Here is a 26,878-nt window from a genome sequence, read left to right as displayed (position 1 = left end):
TGTGCACACCCTGCCAAGCTACCCTCCATTCAACTCCCAAGACAGGCTGAGAGGAGTCAGGGTCGTTGAAAACCAATAATTTATCAAAACGCAGCGTGTGTATGCAGGGCAAGGTGTCGCGACAGACAGGGCAGCAGTGGGCAGGCGCAGAGAGAGGGGATGGTGCCTGGATGATGGGGTCATCTTGCCGTAGGCTGGCCGTGCGGGCAGGGAGGCTAGACATTCTTGCCGCGCAGGCGCAGCTCGTGGCGCCTCAGGTGGTTGTAGAGCGACTGCACATAGGTGAAGACGCACTTGGGGTCGGGCTTCTTGCCCATGATCATCATGTCCTCCACCTCCACCAGGGGCACGCAGTCCACCAGCATCCTGCAGGAAGGGGGCACGGGGGTACTTGTCAGCGCCGGCCCCGTTTCCTGTGGCTACCCTCTATCCGGAGGTCTTTTCACTGCTTGCAGCCTGTTGGTCTTCCATAAACTCCAGATTCTTGATTGAGTGCAGGGATAAAAGCTTTCTGGGAAGACAGGAAACCCAGGGCCCACTGACCCAAGCCTAGAAGCATCACTATGGGGAGCTAGGCCTAGCAGGTGTGGGTGGAGATGGGAGGAGAGCCATGCCCCATCCCACTCCGGGCAGGGTCCAGGTCTCTACCCCTAGCCCTGGAGGTTCCTGACTCCAGACCTCACCCATATTCTCTCTGGAGGGCCACCTCCTGCATATCCTCAATGGCACACTCCAGCTGGCAAAAGCCTCTGGGTTGGGCCATTGAATCCAGAGGGGCCTTACCAATGGCACATCTTTCTCTGCAGCCAGGACCCGCCCCAGTGACCCTCTGGGCATCTCAGATGCCTGGCCTGGTACCTCCTGTAGAGAGGCATGGGAACCCCTGTCCTTGCCCCAGGGGACAATCCTGCTACAGGAGATATAAGACAGTGTGTGTGTGTGTGTGTGTGTGTGTGTGTGTGTGTAGTTCTTTAACCCTTACCCCCCTCCTTGGGTAGAGCAGGGGAAGCAGATGAGGGTCCCAAGCAATACAGACAGGACACCTACAACACGCTCAAGAGTGGGACCATCCATCTGTCATCCTCCAGAGTTCCAGCCATACTTTACAGAGGGAGACTGAGTCACAGAGCAGAATTCATTTGTTTCAGTTCCCATAGCTTGGTAGGTACAAGGCTGGGCCTCCTGGGACTTAAGTGCCCTAGCCCTGGGTGTTGACACCTGTCTGGAGCCCCTCTTCCCTACTGAAGAGTCATCTCCCCACTCTGGGGTGAATGGACTGCAGCTACTAAGCAACTGACAGCCCCAGAGCTCTAAAGCTAGAGTTTGCTCCCTGGCTCCAATTTCCCCTCCTCTCCCAGAGCAAGTCCTCTTCTGCCTTGCCCCCTCCCATAAGTCCACGTTAACTGAGTTTCCTTTGGCAGGGAAAGCATACAGGGAAGAACAGCTCCTATCGGTAACACACCAATGGGCCCAGGACTACCTTCCATCTTGTGCCTTCAAGGTCAAACCTGGGACCATGGTAGGACTGGAGCCTACTCCTAGCTCACCTGGACCCCTTCATAAAGAAGCTTGGGAGGCAGAAGACCTCTGTTTCAGTCCACACTGTACCCTTGATCACCTGTGTGTGCTAGATAAAGCCCTGCCCTGTTCTGTGACTCAACTTTCCCATCTTTATAGCAACAAGTTCTCTGCCTCATTTGAGACCTTGGGAGCACTTAGATGAGTGAGGGGGTTTCTGACTCTGTTGCCGACGTGCTATGTGCCCTTGGCGTCTCTGCCCCAGACTGGACTTATTTTCCCAGCTATACTATGGTGAAGAAGGCAGCCTCTCTGTGCAGTTTCTTCAAACTGTGGCTATCTCTTCAGGGATCCTGGGCTCCCCAGCGTGGAGCTCCCTCCCGCCTCTGGTGTCTTCCCTGGAGACCTTATAAAGCCATTGTTTACACTGGGGCTCACAGCTCAGGGCTTCAGCTGCCCCAGTGACAGGCCAAACAGAGGGCAATTCGAGCAACAGCACAGCTGAGTCACACTTTCCAACTGGATCAAGGCTGGGCTGGGCCCCTTTCCCTCCAGGCCAGCCTGCTGGGCAGCAGCTTGTAAGTCCATATATGACCTGGAGACAAAACCAAACCCATCCTCCTCTCACCTGCATGGCTTATCTATGGGTGGATGTGTACACATGTGGGCTGCCCCCCACATGGCTCCAGGCCCTGAGGGGCATCTGAGTGCATCCCTAGCTCTGTCCCTGACTCATTTGGGGAATCCCTCCCTCTGGGCCTTTGACTTTTCTTCTCTCTGCACAATGGGTGGGAAAAGTGATGGGGTAGAGAAAAGAGCCTCTAAGTGGGGAATATGGAGTTCTAGTTTCCAGCTGTCTCTTGACCTAAAACCTCCAAGACTCTGAGCCACCTCTCTCCCTTCTCTGAGCAACTTCTCTGGAATGGACAGTTAGCTCAGGACCTGAATTCCTACTGTAGACATGAGGTAAGGTAACTAGAGAGAAAATGTCATAGCTGATTTGAAGACCCAGAACCCTAACCAGAAACATCTTCCTGTTATACTGGCCCTGCTCTTGAGCTCTCCAATGAGTGTGGCACCACCAATTCCCCAGTGCCCAAACCTGAGGCCTAGTAGGCTTTCTTGAGCCTCCTTCTCCCCCTACCCCCAATCTGAATCCATCAGTCAGCCTCTCCTACTTCTAAGTTGCTCCAGCTATCTAGCACATTCCTTCACCACCCCCATCCCTCATCCAGATATTGTTCTAGAATGCTAACCAGACCCCTTCTCTGTTTGGAAATCTTTTATGACTCCTGTCTTTAGGAGGAAGTTCAAACACCTGTGGCCCCTTCTCCTCTTCAAGCCCAGACTAAACTTCCTTCCCTTCTGCCCTTCATATGCAGACTAAACTTCCTTCCCTTCCTGAGTATGTATGCTACGCTCTCCATCTCTCTCGCCCCCAGCCCTGTACATAGACTCACCCCGCTGCCTGGGACTCCCTCTCCCTCTTCTAGCCTGAACTTGTTACTCAGATCCTAGCTTGGTTTGCACTTTTTTCAGATAGCTGTCCTGGACCTGTAGGCTGGGTCAGGTACCTCCTCTGGGGTTCCTTCCTGGGCTTCCTCCATCTCAGTCCTGCTCATGTGGGTCATCACTGCCCCATTAAAAGAATGGTCTTGCCTGCTAGGCCCTGAACTACCAGAAGATAGGGCCATGTCTGGCTCCTTCTGGCTCTTCTTGGGGTCCCCTTGCTTCTCCCACCCACCTCCCGGTCTCTCTCTGGGCCCCTCTGAGCAGATTCCAGCATACAGTGCAGGTAGGCGAGGAGGCGTTTCTCACCGTGGGGCCCCTGAGCAGGGGTTAGGACTTTTTGGTTTTTACCAGCCCCTTCTGGACCAGACAGCGGTAGAACTCCTGGATGTACGTGTACACGCACTTCCAGTCAGGCTCTCGAAGCCGCACCATGTCCTCTGTGTCCAGGAGCTGCGGGCAGTCCGCATGGGTCCTGGGGAGGATAGGGGGCCGGGAAGGGGCAGGGAGGCAGGGCCCAGGAGAGAAGAGGGGGAAGAGGCAGAGAAGAGAAAGGGGAGAACACAGAGACACACACATACACATACACACAGAGACAAGAGTTCAGTTACGTTCTCAGTGCTGCAGTCTGCCGGCACCCCCCGCATGCCTCTTTCCCATTGTGGACGTGCCGCTCACTACCCATCACTAATGGTGTGCAATGCAGACAGGGGTGGGGGGCCAGACCAGTCACAGGTGCAGAGAACTCTTGGGGAAAGCGGGAATGGGGTGGGGGGCATTGGCGTTGGCACTGAGGTTGGAGAGGAGGGCTGTGCCCCAGGGAGGGGAGGTGAGGGAGGCGTGAAAGGAGGTGGGGGAGGAGGAAGAGGAAGAAATCTGGGGGAACCGGAAAGAGAAAAGGAGAGAAGGAAAGACAGATGGAGGGTGCTGAGGGTGAGGTGAGCAGACGGGGCAACGATTCCAAAGTGGAGGGCTTGCTAATGTCCTATATAAGCCTCTGGCAACACCTATATAGGCTGGATGGGCACGGTGCCCAGGCCAGGAGCCTCCTTTTGGAATCTCCAGCCGGGATCCCGTGGGAGCAGGAAGCTCTGGTGATAGTGGGAGGAGAGCAGGACAGAGAAAGGGAGAGAGAGAGGGAGTAAGGGGCAGAGGGAGGATGGAGGGGATATGGACAGGGCCACCTGGTGGGCCTTGGCTGGGGCTGGTAGGCGGGCCGGCGGCTCCTTCGTTCTGGCGGGCACCTGGCACACTCAGCAGCAGGTGGGCAGGGTGGAGAGGACAGGGGCTTTCTGGGGAAGGGGTCTCAGCCGCTGTCTGACAGTGCAGCTGGCCAGCTCCAAGGGGCCTTGGGGCAGCTGGGCCTGGCCCAGATGCCCAGTCCCAGATGCCCAGCTGACACCAGCAGGACTGGGGCCCACACTTACTCAGCAGATGAGAAGGCCACCTCAAAGTTCTGACGCCGGTTCTGTGGGCTGAGCTGCCCATAGTCGAATGCCTCAGGGAAGAAGTTGTGCACCAGGGCACAGAAGGCCATCCCGTCACTCCAACTTGAGGAGAAGTTCTGGATGTCCACGTGCTACATATGGGTGGTGGGAGGACTGGTCAGCTTCCCTATGAGTTCTCTGCCCCCAGCATTTGGCATTCCAGGCATAGGGCAACTGGGGTCAGAGAGGCCCTATAGCTTGCCCAAGGCTGCACAGGGGATGGGCAGTGGGAACACGAGCATCCTTTAATTAAGTTTGTCAACTCCCTTGTCTACTACTTACAGTCACAGAGCAACCAGGAGGCCCAGCACCACCCAGCTAAGACCATGGTTATGTCTCCTTCACTCCTTTCCTTACTTACAGAAATTTACCAAGCCCCCTCACCTCCACCCCTACCCCCAAGAGCAATGAGGGGGGACTCGGAGGGTGAGGTCTGGCTCTGAACTGGGCCCTCATTAGGCCTTCCCACTTAATCACTTATTCTTGGATCTAGGGTATGTTGTGTGTATTCCTTTGAGCCTGTTTCCTCACCCCAAAAGAGGGCTTCCATCGTCCCTGCCAGGTATGGGGACTATGAAAAGCACAGGGGGTGAGGAGTTCTGCCAAGAGGGAGGTGCGGAGCTTCAGGGTGGGGGTTGGGGGTAGGAGAAAGAAGCCGGGCTGCCTGGCCTTGTAGAGCTCACCTCATAACCACGTGTCTTTGCTCGGCACCAGTCCAGCAACATCTGCTTGATGCTGTTGGCATTGGGGACCCCAAAGCTGGTGGAACGCTGCACGGCTGCGCGGGGTCCACCAGGGCTGCTGCAGGGGCACGTCAGGCAGGTCACAAGGCGTGCTGCCTTGGTGGCCAACCCAGTGGGTTCCAGGCCCCGCCTTCCCTGTCCTTCAGGCCCCTCCCAGCTCTGCTCCCACAGCGCTTTCCCGTTTCTGGCCCCACCCCATGCACTAATTAGGCCCCGCCCAGCCCCGCCCACTGTCGCTCACCCAGAGGCGCCTTCCTTCTCCAGCTTCTCAATCATGGCCTTGCGCGCCTGGGAGGCCGAGGTCTTGGGCAGGCTCTGCGCCTTCATCAGCTCTTTCTTTTTCTCTGCTTGGCGTTTCTCGAGTGCGGCCAGGCTGCCGGGCCGTGGGCTGGCCTCATCCTCGCGGTCGAAGATACTGGGGGGGATAGGGAGGCGACTGTTAGGCCCCTCCTGAGCCTCAACCCCCAATTGCCAAGGGAAGGGACTTGTCGTGCTCCAGACTCTACACTCTGTGGTATATCCACAACCCACAAGCCGGCCTGCAAGGGAGTCGTCCTTATCACGTCTATTTTACAGGGTAGACTGAGGCTCAAAGGTGAAGAAGGTGGGAGCCACTCTTTTCCTTCAACAGACTTGGCCCTGGGGGCAGTTCTCTGAGAAGGCTCACTGCATGATCAAGTTACAGATGAGTTCAGATTCTGGGCACTAGCAACTAATAATACCTACCAGCATAATAATAATAATAATAATGATAATAATAATAATGATAATAATAATCTTATGTCTATTGAGCCTTTCCTATGTGCCATTTTAAATTTCACAAGGAGGGAGGGACCCTTATCATTTCCACTAAAGATGAGGAAACAGGCCCCTGGCCTCAGGTTTCAGAGGGCATGGGGGGCAGTGCACGAACACAGGTCTTTCTGAGTCAGAGTTCTTGGAGGCCTGTGGTTGCCAGTATGAATTCTGCTCCTAACAGCCTTGATACACTCTGTATGATAGAGGTGTACTCCTCCCTCATGGGGCTAAAGTGCAAAGGTGCTCTGTGACATGGGATGTGGTCTGCGGTCTGCAGACACTGAGAAGTGGCAGTGCCACCAGGCAGCTCATTGGCAGGCAGGCCTCTCTAAGGGCTCAATGCTATCACTGCCACTAAGAGCTGTGAGACCCTGAGCAAATCTCTGGCCTCCTCAGTGGTGTGGCTGAGGAATAGGTGAGATCATAAGGGGAGCAGGAGTGGTCTGACTCCTACTCTGACTCTCCCTGGCTGTATGCTTATCACCTGAAAGCACCTTGGTCTACCCCTCTGCAGAATGGGTATATAGTGAGGTCCCATGTGGCACTGACTCCTCTGTGGTCTAGGGATGGGTACCTATGCTCACCTGCCCATCTTCTTGGATGATGAAGAGGAGAAAGTCTTGGTTTGCACCATAGTACGGCCACCACCATCTGCAGTAAAGGGGAAGAGGAGCAAGGTGAGGGCTTGGGCCTGGACATCAGGAGATGGGGCAGGGGGCTATTGTGGGGGGGATGGTGGTAGCCTCAGGCAGAGAAGAGAAAGTGACTGCTGGACAGAGAGACACACAGATGAAGGTACGGAGAGAGAGCTTGAGGATGAGTCTGAGGAGGTGGGCAGGCAGTCAGGCACAGGGCGACACCAGGCGGCCTTACTCTCCGAGCGCCTCACAAAACTCGACTCCACCGTGGTGGTGCGGGCCGTCCGTGTGCCATCATCTGGAGGGGCAGGGGATGAGAGGAAGAATATGAGCCATGGGGCCAGTGGGGTGGATATATTCCCACCTGGAGCCCTGAGCCTTGCTTGGCCTCTTACTGGAGTGGACGAGCCGCTCAGTCTTGGTGACAGTGCTGACAGCTGAGCCATCGGCTGCCCGCTGGCTGTGCCTCGTGGTGGTCTCAGTAGCTGTGTTGCCACGGCCCTCCCCTGGCCGGGCCCGTGCCTCTTGTAGCCGCCGTTCCCGTTCCTTGTCCCGCTGGTCTGGGTGGGGGATGCCCCATGCATGCCCAGAAGGGCCACCCATCACCCACAGAGCACATATGTACGGGCACACAAGATGGGGTGGGGGGAGCAACTTGTTAGAAATACTGAAGACACAGGGGACAAGGGCCCTCTCTAGGAGTAGCTGAGGGTAAGGGGATAGCTATAACTTGGCAGGGGGTGGGGGAGAGGTGGTGTGTGGCAATGGACTCAGGCAGAAACAAAGGAATATGGAAGAGCTGAACTCAAAGGGGGAGTATTTGGATCCAAGAAGGGAATTTCTATGGGAATGAGTAGCTTTCAGAGTGAATACGCAGATCCAGCGAGGAAGTAGCAGAATTCAGGGAGGGAGAAGCTGAGTGAGGCTAGTAGCTGAGTGGGTCTTTAAATGAGTCTTAGGTGGGAGAAGAGCAGCTCAAAGAAGAAATATCTAGATCCAAGGAAGGAGTAATTGAGAGAGAAGCTGGCAAAAGGGGTGACTGGGCCTAAAGAAGTAGGTAGGTGGGCATAGGAGCCAGGTGGCCATCAATGGGGCCTGGAGGAAGCAGTTAGATTCAGAGAGTATCTAGAGAAGGAAACAAACCTAGAATCCAAGCAAATGAATAGCTGGGTCCAGGGAGGAAGTAGCTGGGCTCAGAGAAGGGGAAGCTGGGTAGGGGCAGAGCTACAGTGGTCATCAGTGGAACTCCAGGAGAGAAAAACAGCTGCTGGGAGGAGTATCTGGATTCAGGGAAGGAGTAGTTGGCAGTATGTGGAGAAGCAATGGGATCCAAGAAGGAGTAGCTAGGAGAGGGAGTACCTGGGTCTGGGAAGGAGAAGAGAAGCTAGTTGGGGACAGTATAACTGGGGTGGTCAGGGGGAGAGATGTAGCTAGGGAAGGGAGAAGCTGGATCCAGGGAGAAGGAGGCAAGGGAACATTTGGGTCTAGAGAAGAAGCTGGGTAGGGCAGGTACTGAACTAGCACGTCCATGAATGGACCCCAGAGTAAAAGGAGCAGCTGGGGAATGGAGCAACTGGATCTAGGGTGGGGCAACAGGCTCTCTACCTCTCTTCTTTTGTCGGAGCTCACGTAGCGCAGCCCGGATGAGCTTCCGCTCCTCAAAGTCTGTAGTCTGATCCAGCTGCAGATAGAACCCCTGTCATTACCCACCTGGTGCCTGCTGGTCCCTGCCCCCTGCCAACCCCTGGTCCACCAGATCTGGCCATACCATCTTGTCCAGGATGCTTTCATCCTCGATGGCCATCAGCTCCTCAGTGTTCAGGGGACTCCGCGTCTCTGGTGCTTTGTCTACCCGGGTCTGCTCAGCACCGTTAGCCACTTCCACTTCTGCAGATGGGGGCTCTGCTGGCTCTGGCTCCATCTGCAGGGTGGGGAGTGGGCATGGACTTTAAGGAGGGGTGTGGACAAAACCAACCATGCCCATGCCAATGGTTAGGGGACCAGGCCCTGGGTCTGCTGGCACAGCCTTGCAAATAACTACTAACCAGTCAGACTGCCTGTGCAAAGATGGTCGTCTGGTGTCAGACTCAGAGAAGAGGCACTGACAGCCTTGTTGTAGGGCTTCCCGTGTACGTGGAATTGCGTTAATATAATTAACAGTGTCAATAACGGTGATTTTCATTTGGTAGTAAGCATTGTATAAGCACTAGGGATTTTACTGTCCCTATTTAACACAAGGGAAAACGGAGGCTCAGGGTAGCTGCATGATTTGCCCACAGTCCTAGAAGTGTGATGTAGCCTGGGGTCTGAGCTGAGCTTATCTCCTAAACCTGAGTTCTTTCTGCTGCTTCATTCCCAGCCTCCTCCCAAGCAGGCTGTGCTTTGTCCTGGAAGTTCCCAAGGCCTGAGCCCTCCTGGGCCAGTGCCCAGGCAGCACATGCCACACACACACACACACACACACACACACACACACACACACACCCCAAAGGGGCTGGACCAGGGCCCTTGGGCTCCTGACCAGGTGTCTGACTGGGACTGCCCAGAGCCAAGTCCTCTCTGAAGCTTGCTCCTGCTCCCTGCTCCATACTGGGAACTACCCTCTAAAGGGCCTATGGTCCCAACCTAGCACCCTACCCCTCCCAGGACATCTTCTAAGCACTTGCAGACAAGCCCCCAGCCCAACTATCACAGCCCCTCTCCTCCTGGCAGGGCCTCTCAGTCTGCTGTAAGGGTAAGGAGAGCTGAGGTGGCAGCTGCTCTAGGGAGACTCAGCCTGACTGGGACATAGTAGGGGTGGGGGTGGCGACTGGGCCCTGGCCAGGGGCTGCTAGGGCAGCCGCCATGCATGCCTCAGGGCCAGGAGCCTGGCACTCTCTTGCCTGAGTGTTAGAGCACTAGCACTCCAGTCCCCTCTGCAGATATGTAAACTGAGGCTCAGAGAAGGTAGTGGCACACCAAAGGTCAGTCAGCAGGGGCAGAGCCTGCTCAAAACCACCCGTCCCCCCAGCCCATAGGGACTTACGAGACTGCTGCTGCGGGCAGGGCCAGCAGAGGAGCGGCGGCGGGTGCTGAAGGCAGGCGGGTGGGCCACAGGGGTCCCGGCATCCTCAGCCGCCTGGAAGAGGGCCTCGGGGTCGGCAGCAGCCAGGAGCAGCTCACTGGGCTCCAGCTCAGGCTCAAGGTCAGGCACAAGTGGGACCCCCAGGCGCAGGCTCAGCACCTCCACCTGCCTGCCCAGTGCATCCAGCCGCCGGCTCAGTGTTGCTGTCTCCACCCGCAGCTCTTCAGCTGCCCGGGCCACTGGCTCCATGGCCGAGGCAGCTGCCTCAGCTGCCTGGGTCACTGCCGCCCGCCCTGCCTCAGCCACTGCCCGCAGCTCTTCCAACGCCAAGTGTAATCGTTCCTCAAGGGCTGCAGCCAGCTCAGACCCGGGCCCTGGTACCCCCGGCATGGTGATGGCAGGGGCTCTGTGGTGGGATGACGATGGGGACAGTGGTAGGGACAGTTGCCTCTGGCTGGCAGTGTCAGAGTCTTTGCAGCTGGCCTGAGGGCAAAGGCAAGGGCAGTGGGCCTGCTCCGCCCCTGCTGGCCTCCCAGCCTCCCAGCCTGCCACCCGCCAGCTGGGGCTGTGGCCCAAATAGAAACCTATTCTGGGCTCCTTGTGGAGGGGGTTGTGGGGGAGGGGTGGCCTGTCCAAGCAGGCAGACGGCCAGGCCTGGTGCTGGCCGTGCAGAGATCACAGACTGGCAACACGGCAAAGCTGCACAGGTTCTGAAGAATTACCTAGGCCAGGGCCCCATGCCCCACAGATGGGGAAACTGAGGCAGGAAGCAATAAATGGGCCTGCCTGGGCCACCATTTGCATTAGCTGTGAGGATCCAGTCTGCCAGACTCCAAGAGCCTGCACTCCTTTGCCTTCATGCCATGCTGTTTTAGAAATCCTTGGACAAATGGAGGAAATGGAGGTACAGAGAGGCGGGAGTTTGAGCAATCTGCTATAACAAGCATCTCGTCCCTGAGATAAATATCCTCTGGCCTGTCTGTGGTGCTTGAATACAACCACAGACTTTGAGCACATTTTAGGCACTTTTCTGCTTTCCCTTGATTCTAGATGGGGAAATTGAGATGCGTTAGTGGTATCACATGCAGGGCTCACTGTTTCACCTCCCACCCACTCCAAGGGCCTCAGCTACCATCCCCTCACTCTCTTTTTTTTTTTTTTTTTTTTTTTTTTCCCAACGTTTTTTATTTATTTTTGGGACAGAGAGAGAGACAGAGCATGAACGGGGGAGGGGCAGAGAGAGGGAGACACAGAATCGGAAACAGGCTCCAGGCTCTGAGCCATCAGCCCAGAGCCTGACGCGGGGCTCGAACTCACAGACCGCGAGATCGTGACCTGGCTGAAGTCGGACGCTTAACCGACTGCGCCACCCAGGCGCCCTCCCCTCACTCTCTTGGCAGAGAGCAGTTAAATCCTGCTCTGTGGGGGTAAGGGTGCTTTCTTCCCCCCACCCTCTCCCTGTTACCCCTGAGAAGGCCCAAAGCTGGCTCTAGCCATCTCACCTCAACCAAAGTCCCATTCATTCCCTGGTGCAGCACAGAGGACATTACCTGGGCAGTCAGGCGGCCCACTGGGGATCCCTTCCCCAGCTGAGCTTCCAGCCAGCTGATCCCAGGCTCAGGAATGAATAATGGAGGGATGCGGCGTATTCAGTTCCCGTGGCACCTGTTAGGCTGCTGCCTCACCTGACTGGCACCCCCTGCCTGTCCCCCCATCAATGTTTCTGTTCAACCCCCCCTCCCCCAGAGATGTTGACGCAGATGGTAATCACTAATCTCCAATCTCCTAACCAGCAAGGCTGATCTTGGATGAGCAGATCAGCAGCTTTGCTTCTTGGGGCTGAGCTCCAGTATGGAGTAGGAGCAGGGGCACTGGGGCCATAGGAAGAGGGGGCAAGTCCTCACCATCCTCTCTGAGCTTGAATTTTCCCATCTGTTCATTAGGAATCAACCAACCCATTTTGGACTAAAGACCAGAGATCAGCATGTGAGAAGCTTGAGGCCAGTACAGAGTAAGCTTCTGACACACCTAGTGGCTTGATACACTAGGGTCTGCCTTTAGCTCTGCCACCAACTGGTTCTGGACTGTAGGTAGCCACCTTCTCTCTCTGGGCCTCAGTTTCCCCATGTGTTCAGTGGGGGAGGAATGGAACAGAGGAATCCTGCTAGCCCTACATCCTGAAGCAGTTTATATAAGATTGATGGATGGTGACGCTGGTGGGGTAAGAAGGGGCTCACCTTAATGCCACAGCCTCCCCGGCTATCAGGGGAGGCATGGCTGAAGCTGGTGACGTGAGTGACGCTACCCAGGCGCGCCAGGGTCCCAGGGCTGCTGATATGGGTGATGGTGCTCTTGCCCCCACTGCTGGTGCTAAGGAGGGTGGGAGGCGCCCGTAGTCCCAGTGTCAGTTCTGGAGGAGGAGAAGGGCTACTGTTAGATCAGCTGGGGTGAGGGTAATGCCAGCCAAGGTTAATGGTGCCCCTTGCTCACAGCACATCCTTTGGAGACACCCTGAAGCCTGACCACAGCACTCGTTCTATATGCAGAGCTGGCTGCAAATGCTCATCCCCAGCAGTGGGGAGACAGGGGGGAGGCCTACCTGCCCTCTGGTTGCCTGTGGGCAGCAGCACTCGGCCTGTGGATGCCTGGCCACGGCCATCCTTGATCTCGATGGTGAATGTGGTCTTCATACTGGCCCCTGGCTCGGCAGTGCCGACAGGCACAGGAAGCAGGGCACTGGGCTCCTCTGAGCGGGCCACGGGCCCCCCTGCTCCGTTTTCAAGGGGCCTGGCAGCCAAGCCCCGCCTCCCAGGGCCCTCCTCCCGGGGGCAGCTCTGAAGCTGGGCCAGGGGCCTGGCTGCTCCACGTGGCTCCTTGCTGAGTCGGGAGGAGGTGTCGCTGGGGCCCCGTGAGGAGGAGCTGTTGGAAGAGGAGGCAGGAGTAGTGCTGATGTGGGAGGGGCCCAGGAGTCTTGTGGGGGTCGAGGGACCCAGGACCAACCGGGGTGGACCCTCCTGAAGCCCAGCAGCCATAGGAGAATCAGATGTGAACTTGCGCACACGATCCCGCACGGAGCCAGTCCGCTGGAATGAGGAAGGTCCACTGGCAAGAGTGGTGGGCTCTAGAAGGGACAGGAGGGTTATCAGTGACTGGGTGGGACAGGGACTGCCCCAAGTCTGCAATAGTGGGAACAGGTAGTACCTCGGTTCTGGGCTGGCTGGCAGGGACTGAGCATGGACAGGGAGCGTTGGCAGGGACGGGGTCCAGCCAGGTCTGGCAGTTTGGAGAAATGGCCAGGTGGGGAAAGACAGAGGAGAGTGGATATGGAAGTTCTGCCTCTCATAAGTCTCTCCTTCACACCTCCTCAGCTTCCCAACCCCTTCCTGTATTCCAGCCTCCCCGTCCCATGTTGCACCTCCCATAGCTCCTGGCCTCCCCACTCAGCTGTATCTCTCTTATAGGCTCCTCCTTCTCCTCCTGCACTGACCCTAGGATGACTTGGACACTCCTGGGGGCTGGGGCTAGGCTTGGGCTGGAGGAAGGGTGCCCAGATCCTTCCTGCTGATGGGGATACAGGACACCCCCCGCCCCCCCCTCCTGTCCAGCACTGCCCATGGCCTCAGCTGGGAGATGGGCGCACTCCCTTATTGGGGAAAAGAATGTGCCTGAGGCCCGTTGCCTTTCAAGGCTGCAGGGAGGCCTCTGGCCATGGGATGGGGGTTGGGGAGGGCCAGGCTGGGGGTGGGGACACTTCAGGGCAGTGGGAGGAGTGTTAGGGACTGCCTCCTCTTGAGGAAGCTGAAGCTGTCTAGGCATTAGAGCCCATTTTCCAGACAGGGAAGGGGAGGCCTGTAGCTACCCCTATGGGGACCCTCACCTGCTCTCTTTGTGTCGGAGGGACCTTTGGTGGGGCCTTGGACAGCTGGGGGCTCTGTGGGGCCAGGCAGGAGCTGCAGGGGAGACATAGCATGGGCAGGGCCTGACTCCCAAACTGAGGAGCTCACCTGCTTGGCATCCCTGTCCCTCATCCAGACTCACCTTGTTGACCACCTGCCTCTCAGTGCTGGGGGTGGCTGGCAGCTCCTGGGGCTCAGGGCTGGTGGCCCTGGGTGGGCTGGAGGGTGACTCGGGGCTGCCCACAGCCTCAGCAGCAGGACACCGGGCCTCAGAAGGCTCTAGTGGAGGCTCAGGAGAAGCAGTGGTAGGTGAACTGACGGGTGAGGCAGGTAAGCTGGGTGTGCCCCCAGGTGGGGCCTGCACCAGGAGTGTCACTGTGGTCACATCTCGGCTGGTGCCCTGGGGGGTTGGGGTTGGCTCTGGGACCTCTGCCTGCTGCTTCTGTTTCTCTCGCTCCGGCACCTGTGGGAGACCCACAGGATGCAGTCAAGGCTCCCCAGGCTGGCAGGTGCCCAGGGCATGGCATGCAAAGCAGAGGGGTTAGGCATAGCTTCCTGTGGGCACACCTGCACATGCAGGGGCACTGGCACACCATGGGAGGTCTCTGATACTCACTTCCTAACCTCCTGGCACTGCCTGGTCAAGTGTGGTTCAAAGAGGACTAGATACTATGCCAGGGGTTGGGGATGACAGGAGACCTCCTGGGGACTCCCAACCTTAACAGATCCCTGGAGCAGAGGCCTCTGACCCCTGATCCTGGCCTGGTTAATCAGAGTGTGTGGGGGGGGCAGCTTGGGGTGGGGTGGCAGGGAGGGGGAGTCCTTCAAGGACTGGGACCAGCGGCCTCTGCTGGCCACTGAAGGAACCTCCATGGCCCGACCTCTCACCCATACTCCCTGGAGAACAGTGCTCCACAGAGTCAGCTGGGGTGTGATATGTAGAGTCAAGCTAAGGATGTGGGCTGTCTGGAGGGAGAAGGACAGCCTCAGGCTAGGTTTAAGCTAGGTCAGGTTCAGATCTGCATTTCAGATCTGCACTAGCTACTGAGTGGAAGCTGGATGGCCATGGTGGGGTGAAATGCAGTTATGGAAGCAGGCAGGCCAGCAAGTTGGTAAGGGAGACACACTCAGGAGCTGTGCAGACAGCCTGGCTTTGAGGGGAAGATACAAAGTCTGGATTGGGGGACATGTGGCCAGAGGTTATCCAAGAGACTAGGCAGAGGTGTGAGATAGTGTCCCCCAAACACCTCCCCACCCCATGAGGTACCAGTCTAGCAAAGACAAGTAGGTGCTCTGTGCTGCTGGCATCTGTGGGCACAGGACACTGGGCTACCCGCCCACCTTGCTCACATTCCTTACCTCACACCGTTCCAGCCTGTGTGCTGCCCGCCCCTTGCTCTCTTCTCTTGAGCCACTGTTGGGACGCCCGCTGCACAACCTCCCAGCCAACGTGGCAGCTGGAAGGGAAGGAAAACATGTCAGGTGAGTGGCCAGCAGGTGCTGTGGGTGGCATGCAGTAGTACACAGGGCAGGGCCAGGGCAGGGCACATACCCTCAATCTCCTGGGCCCTTATGCGGCGGATGGCAGCTCGGATCAGCTTGCGTTCCTCATACTCACCAGCACCTCGCAGCTAGGGGTGAGAAACAGGCCGCAGGTGCTGGACTGTGGAGTCCAGGTCTTCCCCTGCCCTGCCACATCCCCTGCCCTGGGCCTCACCAGTGCAGTCAGCTCTTCCACGTCATTCATGGACTCCAGCTGCCCTGCCAGCCGTGCCAGAGCAGCTTGCTGCTCCGCCTCCTGCTGCTGAGAGCTGCAGGGACATCATGACTATAACTCCTACTGCCATAGCCAAGTCATGGAGGATGTGGGCTGAGGGTAGGGGCAGGACAGGGTACACAGAGGAACAGGTAGCTAAGCACACCCTCTGGCTACATGCTGGCACATGCATGCCCATGTACGTGAGCACTAATACCACAGGCTCAGACGTGTTATCTACGTGGGTGTGTCCAGGACTCCATGACTGGTGAGTGGTCCATGCCCATAAACATCCCTGTATATTCCATATGCCTGCCTATACTGCCATTTGCACACCCACATGGGCAGCGGACACACCTGTGCTCGTGCCTGCCTGCACAACACAAGCCGAGCCCTGGCACATACTCCTCCCACCTGCATGACCATCCCTCCCTGGCCACTCACTGTAGCCAGTTCTCCTTGTTGTCCTGCCGCTCAGCACGGAAGCGCTTGGATGCCAGGGCCTCCTCCTCACGCTGCAGCTCCTGCCGCTGCAACTCCCGGATGGCTGAGCGGATGCGCCGCCGCTCTGCCAGATCCGCTGTGACCTCCAACTGTGGGGCAGGCGGGGGTGAGGGGCAAATCATTTTGGCTGCCAGGGGCAGAGGGCGGGCACCAGCTGCCCACAGCTTGGCCTGGGCCACAATGAGTGGTCTGTCTCCACTCTCTCTGCCACATGTCTGTCACGAGCCTGCCCTCCCACCCACACAGGGTCTCAGGGAGACCTGGCTTATGGAACCAGAGCTCTTGGACAGCCTACTGTGCACTATGGTTCACAGAGTGGGCAGCCAGCAACTGCCCATCTGTGCCAGGTGCCAAGCCAGGCACTCCTTCTTGAGATTCAACTCCTGTCACTCAGAGTCCTTCATCAAATTCCCAAGGGCCAGGGAGTATTGCAGGAAGAAGGAGGCTACCCTACAGGGCCCCAACAGTGTCCCTGGGGAAGGAAGGGTGATTAGGGCAGATGGAGTCCACCCTGTGAGCAAGGAAGACTCCCATGTTCTAGTCCCAAAGCACTACAGTCTTGCTGGGGGTGGCAGCCTCATCCACACTGGACTGATGGGAAAACTGAGGCAGGGGCAGGTGCTCAGGAGTCCTAGTTTATTGCTTGGCTGGGGGCTATTTTTTCCTGCCTGTACTGGCCCAGCGCTATCCACCGTCAACGGGGCCAAGGCCCAGAGTAGGAAGGTCAGTCCCTCAGATAATAGAGCTGCATTAGAGTCTACCCAGGGCCCTGGAGAGGGCATCAATGAGGGACAGGTGCTCCCACCAGCTTCTTAGCCCCTTAATTCCTGAGAAATTGGAGATGGTTGGTTTAACCACTCTCAGGAAAGGGCACCTTTTCTGGGCAGAGTCAGTCAATTCTGTTGCCTCCCCTACACTGCTACCACCCACCTCCCCAGCCCAATCTCAAGAGAGAGAGGACTGGCACAGGGACCCCAGGAAGATAATGGCTGAGATAAATCCCCAGTATGGGCCTGAGCCAAATAGGAGCAAGTATAGGCAAAGTGATTTCCTCTGTCCCCACTCCCCAGATCATTCAGGGGGAGGGTCCAGGAACCCTCTACTTCCTTTCTTTATAGCTCCTCCCCCATCATTCCTTCCTGTTCCCGGGTGGGGGTCCAAGTTACAACAGGGTGCATGGGCTGGCCCAACTCTGCCATCACTTGTCCCAGTCTGAAAAGAGTAGGGAGAGCCCCGGGGGACAGATCCCTCCATGGTTCCTTCAGGCTCCACATTGCTGAAGAGCTATGGGAGGGTCCCTGAGGCTCAGGCCAGAACCCCCAGCTTGCTCCAGCTTCAGTCCAGTCCTGGCTGGGTGGTCAGGAGCATGTCCTTAACCTCTCTGTGTCTTGTTTTTCTCATTTGCCAAATGGAACAATGACTCCCACCTCAGGGCAGTGGATGGGGATGGGGGCAGTGACTTGGGGTCCCCCCCTCATAGCTGTACATGCAGTAAACATCACCCCCTCCTTGGTTCCAGCCACTCAGAAGGAGAGAGAGGCAAGGGCAAAAGAGTACAAGACACGAGATATCAGTAACATTGAGAACCTATCTAACAGGTCCTGTGCTGAGTCCCCAGTTTGTCCTAATCTCACAGAAACCCTAGGTACCTTATTACTCCCATTTGACAGATGAAGAAACTGTGGCTCAGTGGGGAGAAGTCATTTGCTAAAGGCCAAATGACCTGAGCCAGGATTTGAACCCAGGTTTCTCAGACTCCAGAGTCTGCCTTGGGCTGAAGATAGCTCTGTTGCTGGGGTGTGTCTGCCATGGTGGGTACCTCAAGGACCTTGGCATACTATGTTAGGAACCCTCTCGAGTCTAGACTAGAGATAGACCAGAGGGTAGAGACAGAGACAGACAGAGGGTAAAGAGGCTAAGAGATAAAATGACTAGCCCTTTGTCTCCTGGGTACCCCTTCCCAATGCCCTGGGTTCCAGAGACTGGGTTCTTATTTCTGAAAACAGCCTGATGTGGAAACTTGGCTACCTCTGTAATCCCTAGGAGCCTCACTATCCCCATCTGGAAAGTAGAAGTCCCTGGTCCCTGTCTGATACTCTCCCCAAATGAGTGGGATGGGGCTGGGGGAAGGACAACCTCATTCCACTGATCATTCCCCAGCATGACCTTTCCCCTTTGGGCCTGAAAGCAAAGGCCTGCCCACAGTAACCCTGCTGTGCGTCCTATATTCCCTACCCTCTCAGGCCCCACCGTTGTGTGTGGAGGGGGCTGTGGGAGGGAGGGAAGGAAGTACAAAGCGCCATTGTCCACCAGAGGGAAGGGGAAGGGGATAGGGCGGTTTCTGAAACTGCCAGTGAAATTCTCCCGGGAGGAAAGAGGGCACTTCCTCCTCCTGGGGGGGGGGGGGGGGGGGCGGGTCTCCGGGCCTTTCTGCCCTCGCCGTTTGGGAGTGGGGGGTGGGGTCTGACCCGCTCTGGCTCTCCCTGGGCCTCAGTCTCCCCATTAGCACAATACAGGAGACTTTCCAGGCATTTGCTCAGTCCCATGGGGGACGGGCCGGCAGTGGAGCGAGGCCTCGCCAGGGGGCGCTGAAGGTCCGAAGGCTCCGGAACCGCCCGCCCTCCCAGGCAGGGCACGGCCCACGCCTCTCCCGGGGAGCCCAGCACTAGGCGCCCAGTCGGGAGCCAGACAGGAAGCCCCCCGCCACCGCCTGCTTTAATGTCTCTCGTTGCGGAGAAGAAATCGAAGTTCACAGAACTTAAGCAGCTTCCCTAGGTCACCCAGCTAGGGAGCGTCGGAGCCTGAACTTGAACCCGGGACTGAGGAGGAGGGCGTCCGGTATGTGGCGGAGGGGCACGCGGCGTGCCTGTCCCCAAGTGCCCCCATCCCGCGCAGGCACCCCCGCCTCGTCCACAGGAATGTGCGGGAGCGTAGGCCGGAAGCGGCTGCCCGGGTCCCCAATCGGCCCGAAGCTGGGGCGCCGGCCAGCTTTCCCTTATAAGGCCCGACCCCGCGGGGAGGGGCCCGGCTTGGGACGCCGCCGTTCTTGCCACGAGGCCGGCGGGAACCAGGCCGGAGCTCTGGGCGGGACCCTCGGCAATGCCCGGGCGAAGTAATGGCGGGGCGCCGGCCGTGGAGGAACCGGTCTGGGGGTGCGAAAGACTTTGGGCGGTTTTGCCGCCCCCAGACGAGGGGCAGCGAGTGGTTTAGTCCTTTCCCAGGGAGGGGGCGGGTCTGGGCCGATTACAGCTACCGCTCTGGCTTCTCTGAAAACCCAGCACCCAAACTCTGCATGGGGTTAGGGAGTGGCGACTGGAGAACCCTGAGCCTCAGAGTGGACCCCTAGAGATGGAGATGCGCGGAGACCTGGCTTTCTTTCTGGAACGCTCTGCGTCTACTACCCCCATCTGACTTCCTGACCTGAGGGGGGAGGTCGAGCTGACGTGGTGGGAACCCGATGGCAGACACTCAGAGAGTCTAAGGTGCTGGTCTGACTGCCTTGGGTAGGTTATGGCAGCACTGGACACTGCCGAGTGACCCCTGCGTCCGGAAGAATGGTATGGGGGTGGGTAGGTCACTTGCCTTCTCTTAGGAAAGGTAAATCTTTTTTTGTTTTTAATTTTTTTTTTTTTTTAACATTTATTTATTTTTGAGACAGAGAGGGACAGAGCATGAACGGGGGAGGGTCAGAGAGAGAGGGAGACACAGAATCTGAAACAGGCTCCAGGCTCTGAGCAGTCAGCACAGAGCCTGATGCGGGGCTCGAACCCACAGACAGTGAGATCGTGACCTGAGCTGAAGTCGGACGCTTAACCGACTGAGCCACCCAGGCGCCCCAGGAAAGGTAAATCTTTAATCCCACTCCCCCTCCACTGTCCACCCTCACAAGGGTCAAGGGCGGAGCTGGGAGGGTGGGTGCAGAGCTCTGGCCCCTCCAGTGCTGCAGCTTCCTGCCTTTGATAGTGGGTACATGTCTGCCCTCTTTGGTTGCCCTAAAGCCTTTCTGTGCATGGCAATGGGGGAGGGGGGAGGCTATGGTTAGATAGGGCCTCAAGAAAGTGAGGAAAGAGTGGGCCCATCCTTCTTCCACCCTAAGATCTGGGCCCATGCCTCATTCCATCCCCATGCCAACTCTAGGACCTACATATATGTTTGCACACATCTCCAGCTCCCATTTTACAGGTAAAGAAACTGAGGCTCAGAAAAAAATGACAGACTAGAAGTGACAGAGCTTATAAGGGCCCCCAAAGCCTGTCTCTTTTTATGGGCTCTTCTGACCTTGACTTACCTAAGATATGGTCCCCCATGGCCCTCTTTGGGGTTTGTTTGGATCCTGGCACTCTATCTTCCTAGCAGGGTACCCTAAGGGAGGTTATTTCACCTCTCTGAGCCACAGTGCCCTCTTGGCTTTTGGAGCTGCTGTGAGCATTCTGTGAGATGGTCTAGCACCCAGCCTGACCCCTACTGTGCCCTGGCATTTTTAATCATTGCTGCTACTATTATCATTGGGCCAGCCTCCAGGGGTGGACACTGCCCAGACTGTTGGTTGGGAGAGCAAATCTAGCCTCCCCACACCTGTGGTTACACATGGGCGAGTCCTCAGCAGTTACTGTTTAAACAGGTGGTAGCAGTGGGGGGACTGGGAGGGACCAGGCCTCAGCACCTGGCACAGACAGGCACATGCTACTGGGTCCTCTGCATCAGCCATGCATAACAGGTTTAGCCCTGTTCCCCTGAGCCCTCATCCTACCCCCTCCTCCCTCCCCTCCTCTTGTCAGCTGAGAGGTAGCCTGGACAGGCCCTGCCTCTGACCTGGCTTGCCTGTTATCACAGCAGGGATGATCGGGCCACTTACCAGCTTCCGCAGGGCTCCTTCGTCCAGCCCAGCTAAGGCCTCATCTGCCATCACGATGGCTCCTAGCTCTGTCCGTCCCCTCCTGGTGAGATCCCTGGTGCCTGTGGCACCTGACACCAGCTCAAGGAATCTGCAGGGGACAGACATGAATCAGGCCTGCTGGGACCTCTAGAAACCACAGACACTTGGGCCCTGTGCCTCAGTTTCTCTAACCCATGATAATCTGTTGGTATCCCATTCTTGCTACCTGTGGCTGCTGGCTGGGGGTTGCTCTCTGCCCTAGGGTGGTATGTTGAAAAACTTAAACCAAGTGTGGGAGTCCCTGGTTCCAGCACAGCGAACTCAATGCCACCTGCTGTGTGGCCTAAACTGGGCCCTCACCCTGTCTTAAGCATCAGAGAGCTTATAGGATTGAGAAGGTCCACCACAGCCATGCTCACCACCAGGGGGTGCCTGCCAGACTCATTTCCTGCCCCACCCACCCATCCCCAGGGCCTGCCCAGCCCCCACTCGGACCAAAAGCTCAGTCTCTGTGGGCTGAGCCCATATCCAAATCCTTGCTGCCACTTGCCCTCCTTACCCCAGGTGATTTAATCCATCGGAGGTAACCTCCTGTCTTCCAATTCTTGAGGGCAGCCCTCTATACACACTCCTCTTTTCTCCTCCCCTTCCTGCCCTCCCCCTGATGCCAGTTGCCCAGACCTCATGAAGCCAGGTGTCCATGCAACCGGCTCCTCCTGCCAATTTACACACTTAGAATCGAATTCCCCAGCTAGAATGGCCTACAGAACCTGACACGTCCAGCCTCTGGATAGGCAAACTGAGGATTGGAGAGGGCGGGGATTTGTCACAAGGGGAAAGTAGGATTCCAAAGACCCAAAGAGCAGGAACGGATTTAATCAAAATCTTGGCCACTTCTGGCTTCTGAAGCCCCCTTCCAAAGTGCCCCTAGGGGCTTTTTTTGCTCCATGATTGCATCAAAATGGCCCCCTAAATCCTGGCCCAACCTCCTAGTGCAGCTCCTTCCTTCTTCCTGCAGCCCTCATGTCTATGGAATTTGAGGGCCCACAGCCTGACACACCATAGGTGCTTAGTTAATGTATGGTGACTGAAATGGCCCCAGGATTGCCACCCCCCCTCAATGATTCATCTCTCAGTCATGCCTTCCCCCTCCCCAGAACAGTCACTTGTCGAGTCACCCCATCCGGTAAAGGGGTCTGAGGGGGGCTCCTAATTCATACAGTTGGGGTTCTTCAGACCCTGCCAGTTCAAGTCGCTGCTTGCTTGTCCCATCCCCTTAGGCGTGGGTGGGTGTCAACCACCCATCTTTCATCTGGGGGGGGGGGGGGTCCTTGCCTCTTATCTACCTACTTTGGGGTAATCCCAAGGGTGTCACTCAGCAATCACCAGACTTAGGTTCCATGGACACTGAATTCCCCCATGTCTACTGAAGGGCAGGGGTCGCTAATGCATAATCTAGGACGCCCAGGAAGTCCTTAGGAACTGCCGCTGCTGCGGGACAGGGCTCCCTGTCATACAAATAGTCTGGGGTCTCCGGGGATTAAGAGAAGCCTCAGAGTAATGTGGGACCTTCCCCAAGGCGTGTGCCCCCATAGTCTAGGGTCCCTGGGGGTTGTGGAGCCTCCTGGAGGTCCGTGATATCCTTTCCCGCAGTCTAGAACCTTATCTCATGGCTTAGAGCCCCCGTGGATGGGTGGGAGCTTCCACGTCTGGGAGTCCCAGAACCCTAGTTCAGATATCCGGGTTCCACCCCCAGGACCCGTCGAGGGTCCTGGTGCCGCCCAGAGGCCTGCACACCCACCTCTCAGTCCGGCCCACCCGTCCGGCGCGGGCTCAGGTTAGGTCACTCGGGATCCGACAGATAGACTAGGAACGGTCAGGCGGAAGGCGCCGCGACCGGGATCCCAGTCCCCCTCAGCAACCGTCCCCGAGATTCTGCAAGCGCCTCCCGTCCAGCCGCGCCAGCGGCCCTGCCAGCCCTGCCCTGAGCCGCCACGGCAGCCAATCCTTGGGAGGGTCCCGCCCATCCTCGTGCCCCATTGGGGAAATTCAATTTGACGACCACGCCCCTGTAGCAGGCCCCGCCCCTCGAGGGCAGGACTGTAGGGGTTTGTAGTCTTGGGGCCACTGCCCTCGGGGCCTTGGCTGGTTGGGCGGTAGTCGGCAGGAGGACGCAGCTTTGCACTAAAGTCGGGGAGGGCGCCGAAAGCCGGGGTAAGTGGCTCGGGATCGTCCGTCTGAAGATTCGCGGAATCTTCAGAACTGCCCCTCTCCGCCATCCTCTTTGTTCGTGAGACCCTGTCTCTTCCCCCGACTCCGCCCCCTTCTCGCGTTAGCATTTGGGCTTGGCTGCCGCCCAGGCTGCTTTTGGGACACCTGGTCCCGGCCACCTCAGAGCAGGGACTGTGACCGGCAGCACCTCGACCCTATGTTGGTGCATCACAAAGAACATCTCAGGTGGAGCAGGATCAATCACAGTAACTTTTCCCCAGTCGATACACCTTTGAACGGACGTTTCATTCATCTGTCATGCTTTTCCCTCCCCAGCCCCCTGAGGGTGCGCTTCTGGTTGCGCTAGTCCTAAATGGGGAATACAGAGTCCATGGTCTCATTCAACAAATGGGGGAAATTGAGGCCCAGACAGAGACAACATGCCCAAGACAACACCTGGAATCAGCCAGAGGACCCAAGAGCTTAGACCCACTGGGGAAAGCCACTTCATGTGCTGGAGGCCCAGGACCCTCCCACAGATCCACAGATCCAGGGTCATTGGACCCTGCCTGTTTAAGGAACCCGGGAGGTGGGGTCTGGAGTCCTGTCTGTCAAATAAAAACAATACCAACACATTTATTTTGCCTTGCCATGTACCAGGCATATAATCCCTATAACGACTGTTTTGAGCCCAACTGTTAATGCCCCATTTTACAGTTGAGGACGACAGCTGATAGGTAGTGGAACTGTGTGATTCATACCAACACCTTTTAAGTCCAGCATCTGCTTTTACCCATTGTGAGGTGGGGTTGTGGGGGAGTGGTTTCAGTGTACTGTCCCAGCAGAGCCCCACAGCCCTGCTGTCCAGATCCTCTGGGACCACCCATCCCACCTCACCCCCATCTAGAGAGACTCCCAGACTCTTAAAAAGTGTCATCTTCTTTGATCCCCACATCTTGAGAGGTGGTTCCACTTTCCACATGGGAAGACCAAAACATAGAGAGGGAAGAGACTTGTGAAGGTCACACGGGAGGAGGAGCAAACAGAGCCCAATCAAGGCTAACTTGATTCTACTTCAAACCTGGGGTGCCCCTTGGAACAGCCCGTTGGGGTGGGGCACACCTAGGCTAGCTGGGATTCTCAGGGCCTGCCTGAGAATGTGGCTGTCTGCTCCAATGAATGGCTTGCTTCGAGCTAGTCCCGCCCCTCACCCCTCGCCCCTTCCTGCAGGCTGGGAGGAACCACACAGGTGAGTGTGCTCCCACCTACTTAATCTGTCATGCGTGCTCACCAGGTGTTTGCAGTAAGGGAGAGATGCTTGGGTCCTTCCCTGACGTCAAGCCCTCAGGGCTGGGGTCCTCTTCCAGACCTACCTGCCTGATTCTTCCTTTCTCCCTGTTTAGGGGGGGGGGGGGGATAGTGGTGGTGGTGAAACAAAGATCAAAGGTTAGCCGCATGCAGTGCTGGAGAAGCTTTCAGCCACAGTTTAGGAAGGAGTAAACAACCCATGAGGAGGGCCTGGCATTATCTGAGTACCTGTTGCATGTCAAACACAGGCTTTGCCCTATTGCAAGTTGAGCACTGTGCAAGACAAGTATTACCTGGATTTTACAGAGAAGGAAGCTTAGGGAGGTGAAGGCACCTTGGGCTGGTAATAGCACTCAAATGAGTGGAATTCTGCCTCATGCCTAAGGCCCTTTCCTCCATCTTGCTGCTTCTAGGATGGGGGAAATCCTGGAAGACTTCTTGGAGGAAGTGATGTGCAAACCGATCCTTGAGGAAGGATGCAAAGAAATTCATCACCCTGGGGCGCCTGGGTGGCTCAGTCGGTTAAGCGTCCGACTTCGGCTCAGGTCACGATCTCGCGGTATGTGAGTTCGAGCCCCGCATCGGGCTCTGTGCTGACTGCTCAGAGCCTGGAGCCCGTTTCGGATTCTGTGTCTCCCTCTCTCTCTGACCCTCCCCCGTTCATGCTCTGTCTCTCTCTGTCTCAAAAATAAATAAATGTTAAAAAAAAAAAAAAAAATTGGGGGCGCCTGGGTGGCGCAGTCGGTGAAGCGTCCGACTTCAGCCAGGTCACGATCTCGCGGTCCTGAGTTCGAGCCCCGCGTCAGGCTCTGGGCTGATGGCTCGGAGCCTGGAGCCTGTTTCCGATTCTGTGTCTCCCTCTCTCTCTGCCCCTCCCCCGTTCATGCTCTGTCTCTCTCTGTCCCAAAAGTAAATAAAAAACGTTGAAAAAAAAAAAATTAAAAAAAAAATTTAAAAAAAAAAAAAAAAGAAAGAAATTCATCACCCAGAGAAGAGGGGGAAAGGCATTGTGGTAGGGGAATAGTGTGAGTAAAGGACAGGAGGTTTGTAAGTAGGAAAAGGAGGAGAGATGGGTTGTGGATGGAGCAAGAAATGGAGATAAGGGTCATCCCATCTGTGAAGGGCCCTGAATGCCGGGTGAGCAGAGTGAACATATCTTGTAGGCACTGGGGAAGCCTGGGCCTCATTCTATCCATCTGAAAAAGGATGGGATTGGACTGGCCTGCTTCTGGTCCTCCCGAGCAAGGGGCTATAATAGAAAGTGTCCAGATCCCTCCAGATCTAATCCTGGACTGGCGGAGCAGAGAGTGGCTGGAGCAGCTCAAGGGCCAAGGGTAATATTTTGCTCTAGTGCTTGAGTCTGAGAATAAATATTTTACCAAGCCAGCAGTGCCAGATCCCTGAATTACCCTGGCTTCCTCTCCGGCCCCCCACCCCCCCCCACCCCATCTAGGGTCCTGCAAAAACAGCCAAGGCCTGGGATCAGGAGGCAAGAAAGGTGATGGGTCTTAGCCCTGACTCTGCCCCAGGCAAAGATTTGGTCCTCTCAGAGCCTTGATTTTCTTATCTGCACAATGTAGGAATTATGGCCTGAGCTCCCTAAGTTCTCTCCCCCCAGACTAGACAACATAAAATACCAGGACTTTCAGGGAGACCCCACCTTGGGATACGTTCACAAGTACCTGTTAGGCCAGCCAAGGCCAGAACCTTGAGTCTAGGAGGGCATCCGGGGGGCTGCTGGTTACAGGGAAGGATGTAGGGTTAGGCATGGGTCGGGTTTGGGCCTGCTGGTGGGGTCTCACAGCCTAGTCAGAGTGGGGGGGAGACAGTATCTGGACCCTAAAAGCTGTACAAAATGAAGCCCTCACTTGCTGTTTGGCATGCTGCGGGGATGGGGAAGGGCAATCTGGTGAAGGGAACAGCATGAACAAAGGAAGGGAGGTAAGACTGTTGAGGATTTTGTTGGGGAAAAGTCAAGCAGGTGAAGCTGGAGCATGAGGTCCTTGAGGACAACTGGTCCTTACTGAGGTTGGCAGGATCCAAGGGCTGTGACCTTCCTCCTCATGGGCAGAACTGGAGGCCCCCATGATCATGGCCAGCAGCCCCAGGAGTAGGACTGGGGACCTGTTTGGCAAACCAGTTTGACAAGGCTGTCTCCTCTATGATGTCATCCAGCTGCTGTGTTCTCTGAGCGACAGTGCCAGATAAACTTCCGGGCTTGGAGTAGAAGGGGGCCTGGCCTTAAGTGCTGAGGGATGGGAAAGGAATGACTCTTCCTTGGAAACTTGGAGGCAAGTGAGCTCTGGGAAGGAGAAGGAGGCCTGAGATGCCCACTGTGCAGTGATGAACCCCAGGAACTCAGCCTCATGGAAAAAGGAGAGGATTCTGGATGGGCTGGCCTGGACCTCTTGTGATTTCTGGGAATTCCCTGATGCCTGACATCCATCTAGGTTCATGACAGGGGCTCCATGGATTGGAGCATGGCTCTAGATCACCCTTATAATACATGAGAGGCTATTTTGTTATTGCCAAGACCCTCACAGCTTGAGCCCTGTGAGGTAGGACCATCA

General features: G+C 56.7%; 1 protein-coding gene and 1 long non-coding RNA gene across 10 annotated transcripts in view; one reads left to right on the top strand and one right to left on the bottom strand.

Moving 5' to 3' along the window:
• Window positions 1-62: 62 nt before the first annotated feature.
• On the bottom strand, window positions 63-20,892 carry SMTN (smoothelin). 7 transcript variants are annotated; one of them, XM_058690855.1, is made up of 20 exons: window positions 20,769-20,892; window positions 15,854-16,002; window positions 15,371-15,464; window positions 15,206-15,284; window positions 15,013-15,110; window positions 13,796-14,116; window positions 13,635-13,707; window positions 12,959-13,030; window positions 12,357-12,878; window positions 11,995-12,167; window positions 9,719-9,811; window positions 8,462-8,614; window positions 8,299-8,374; window positions 7,089-7,253; window positions 6,929-6,991; window positions 6,640-6,706; window positions 5,499-5,672; window positions 5,198-5,315; window positions 4,455-4,606; window positions 63-366 (listed from the first exon to the last, which is right to left on the bottom strand). In XM_058690855.1, exons 1-20 carry the CDS (start codon window positions 20,817-20,819, stop codon window positions 216-218), a joined length of 2,844 nt encoding a protein of 947 aa, XP_058546838.1. In that variant the 5' UTR covers window positions 20,820-20,892; the 3' UTR covers window positions 63-215. The 7 variants fall into 7 exon arrangements, with proteins under 7 accessions (XP_058546838.1, XP_058546833.1, XP_058546835.1 ...); XM_058690851.1 differs by lacking the exon at window positions 9,719-9,811 and adding an exon at window positions 3,337-3,502 and having other exon boundaries at window positions 228-366; XM_058690850.1 differs by lacking the exon at window positions 9,719-9,811.
• LOC131489092 (uncharacterized) overlaps window positions 18,776-26,878 on the top strand; it is a 36,229-nt gene continuing 28,126 nt past the window's right edge. For 2 of the 3 annotated variants that reach the window (XR_009250393.1, XR_009250395.1), the window contains exon 1: window positions 22,821-23,003. This is a non-coding gene — a long non-coding RNA (uncharacterized LOC131489092). Of the gene's footprint in view, window positions 19,511-19,757; window positions 23,004-26,878 lie in introns of those variants that run through there. The other variant, XR_009250394.1, reaches the window with a different exon arrangement.

Source organism: Neofelis nebulosa, chromosome 11 (assembly GCF_028018385.1).
Source record: "Neofelis nebulosa isolate mNeoNeb1 chromosome 11, mNeoNeb1.pri, whole genome shotgun sequence".
Classification (NCBI taxonomy): domain Eukaryota; kingdom Metazoa; phylum Chordata; class Mammalia; order Carnivora; family Felidae; genus Neofelis; species Neofelis nebulosa.
This window is presented reverse-complemented; position numbering and strand designations above follow the sequence as displayed.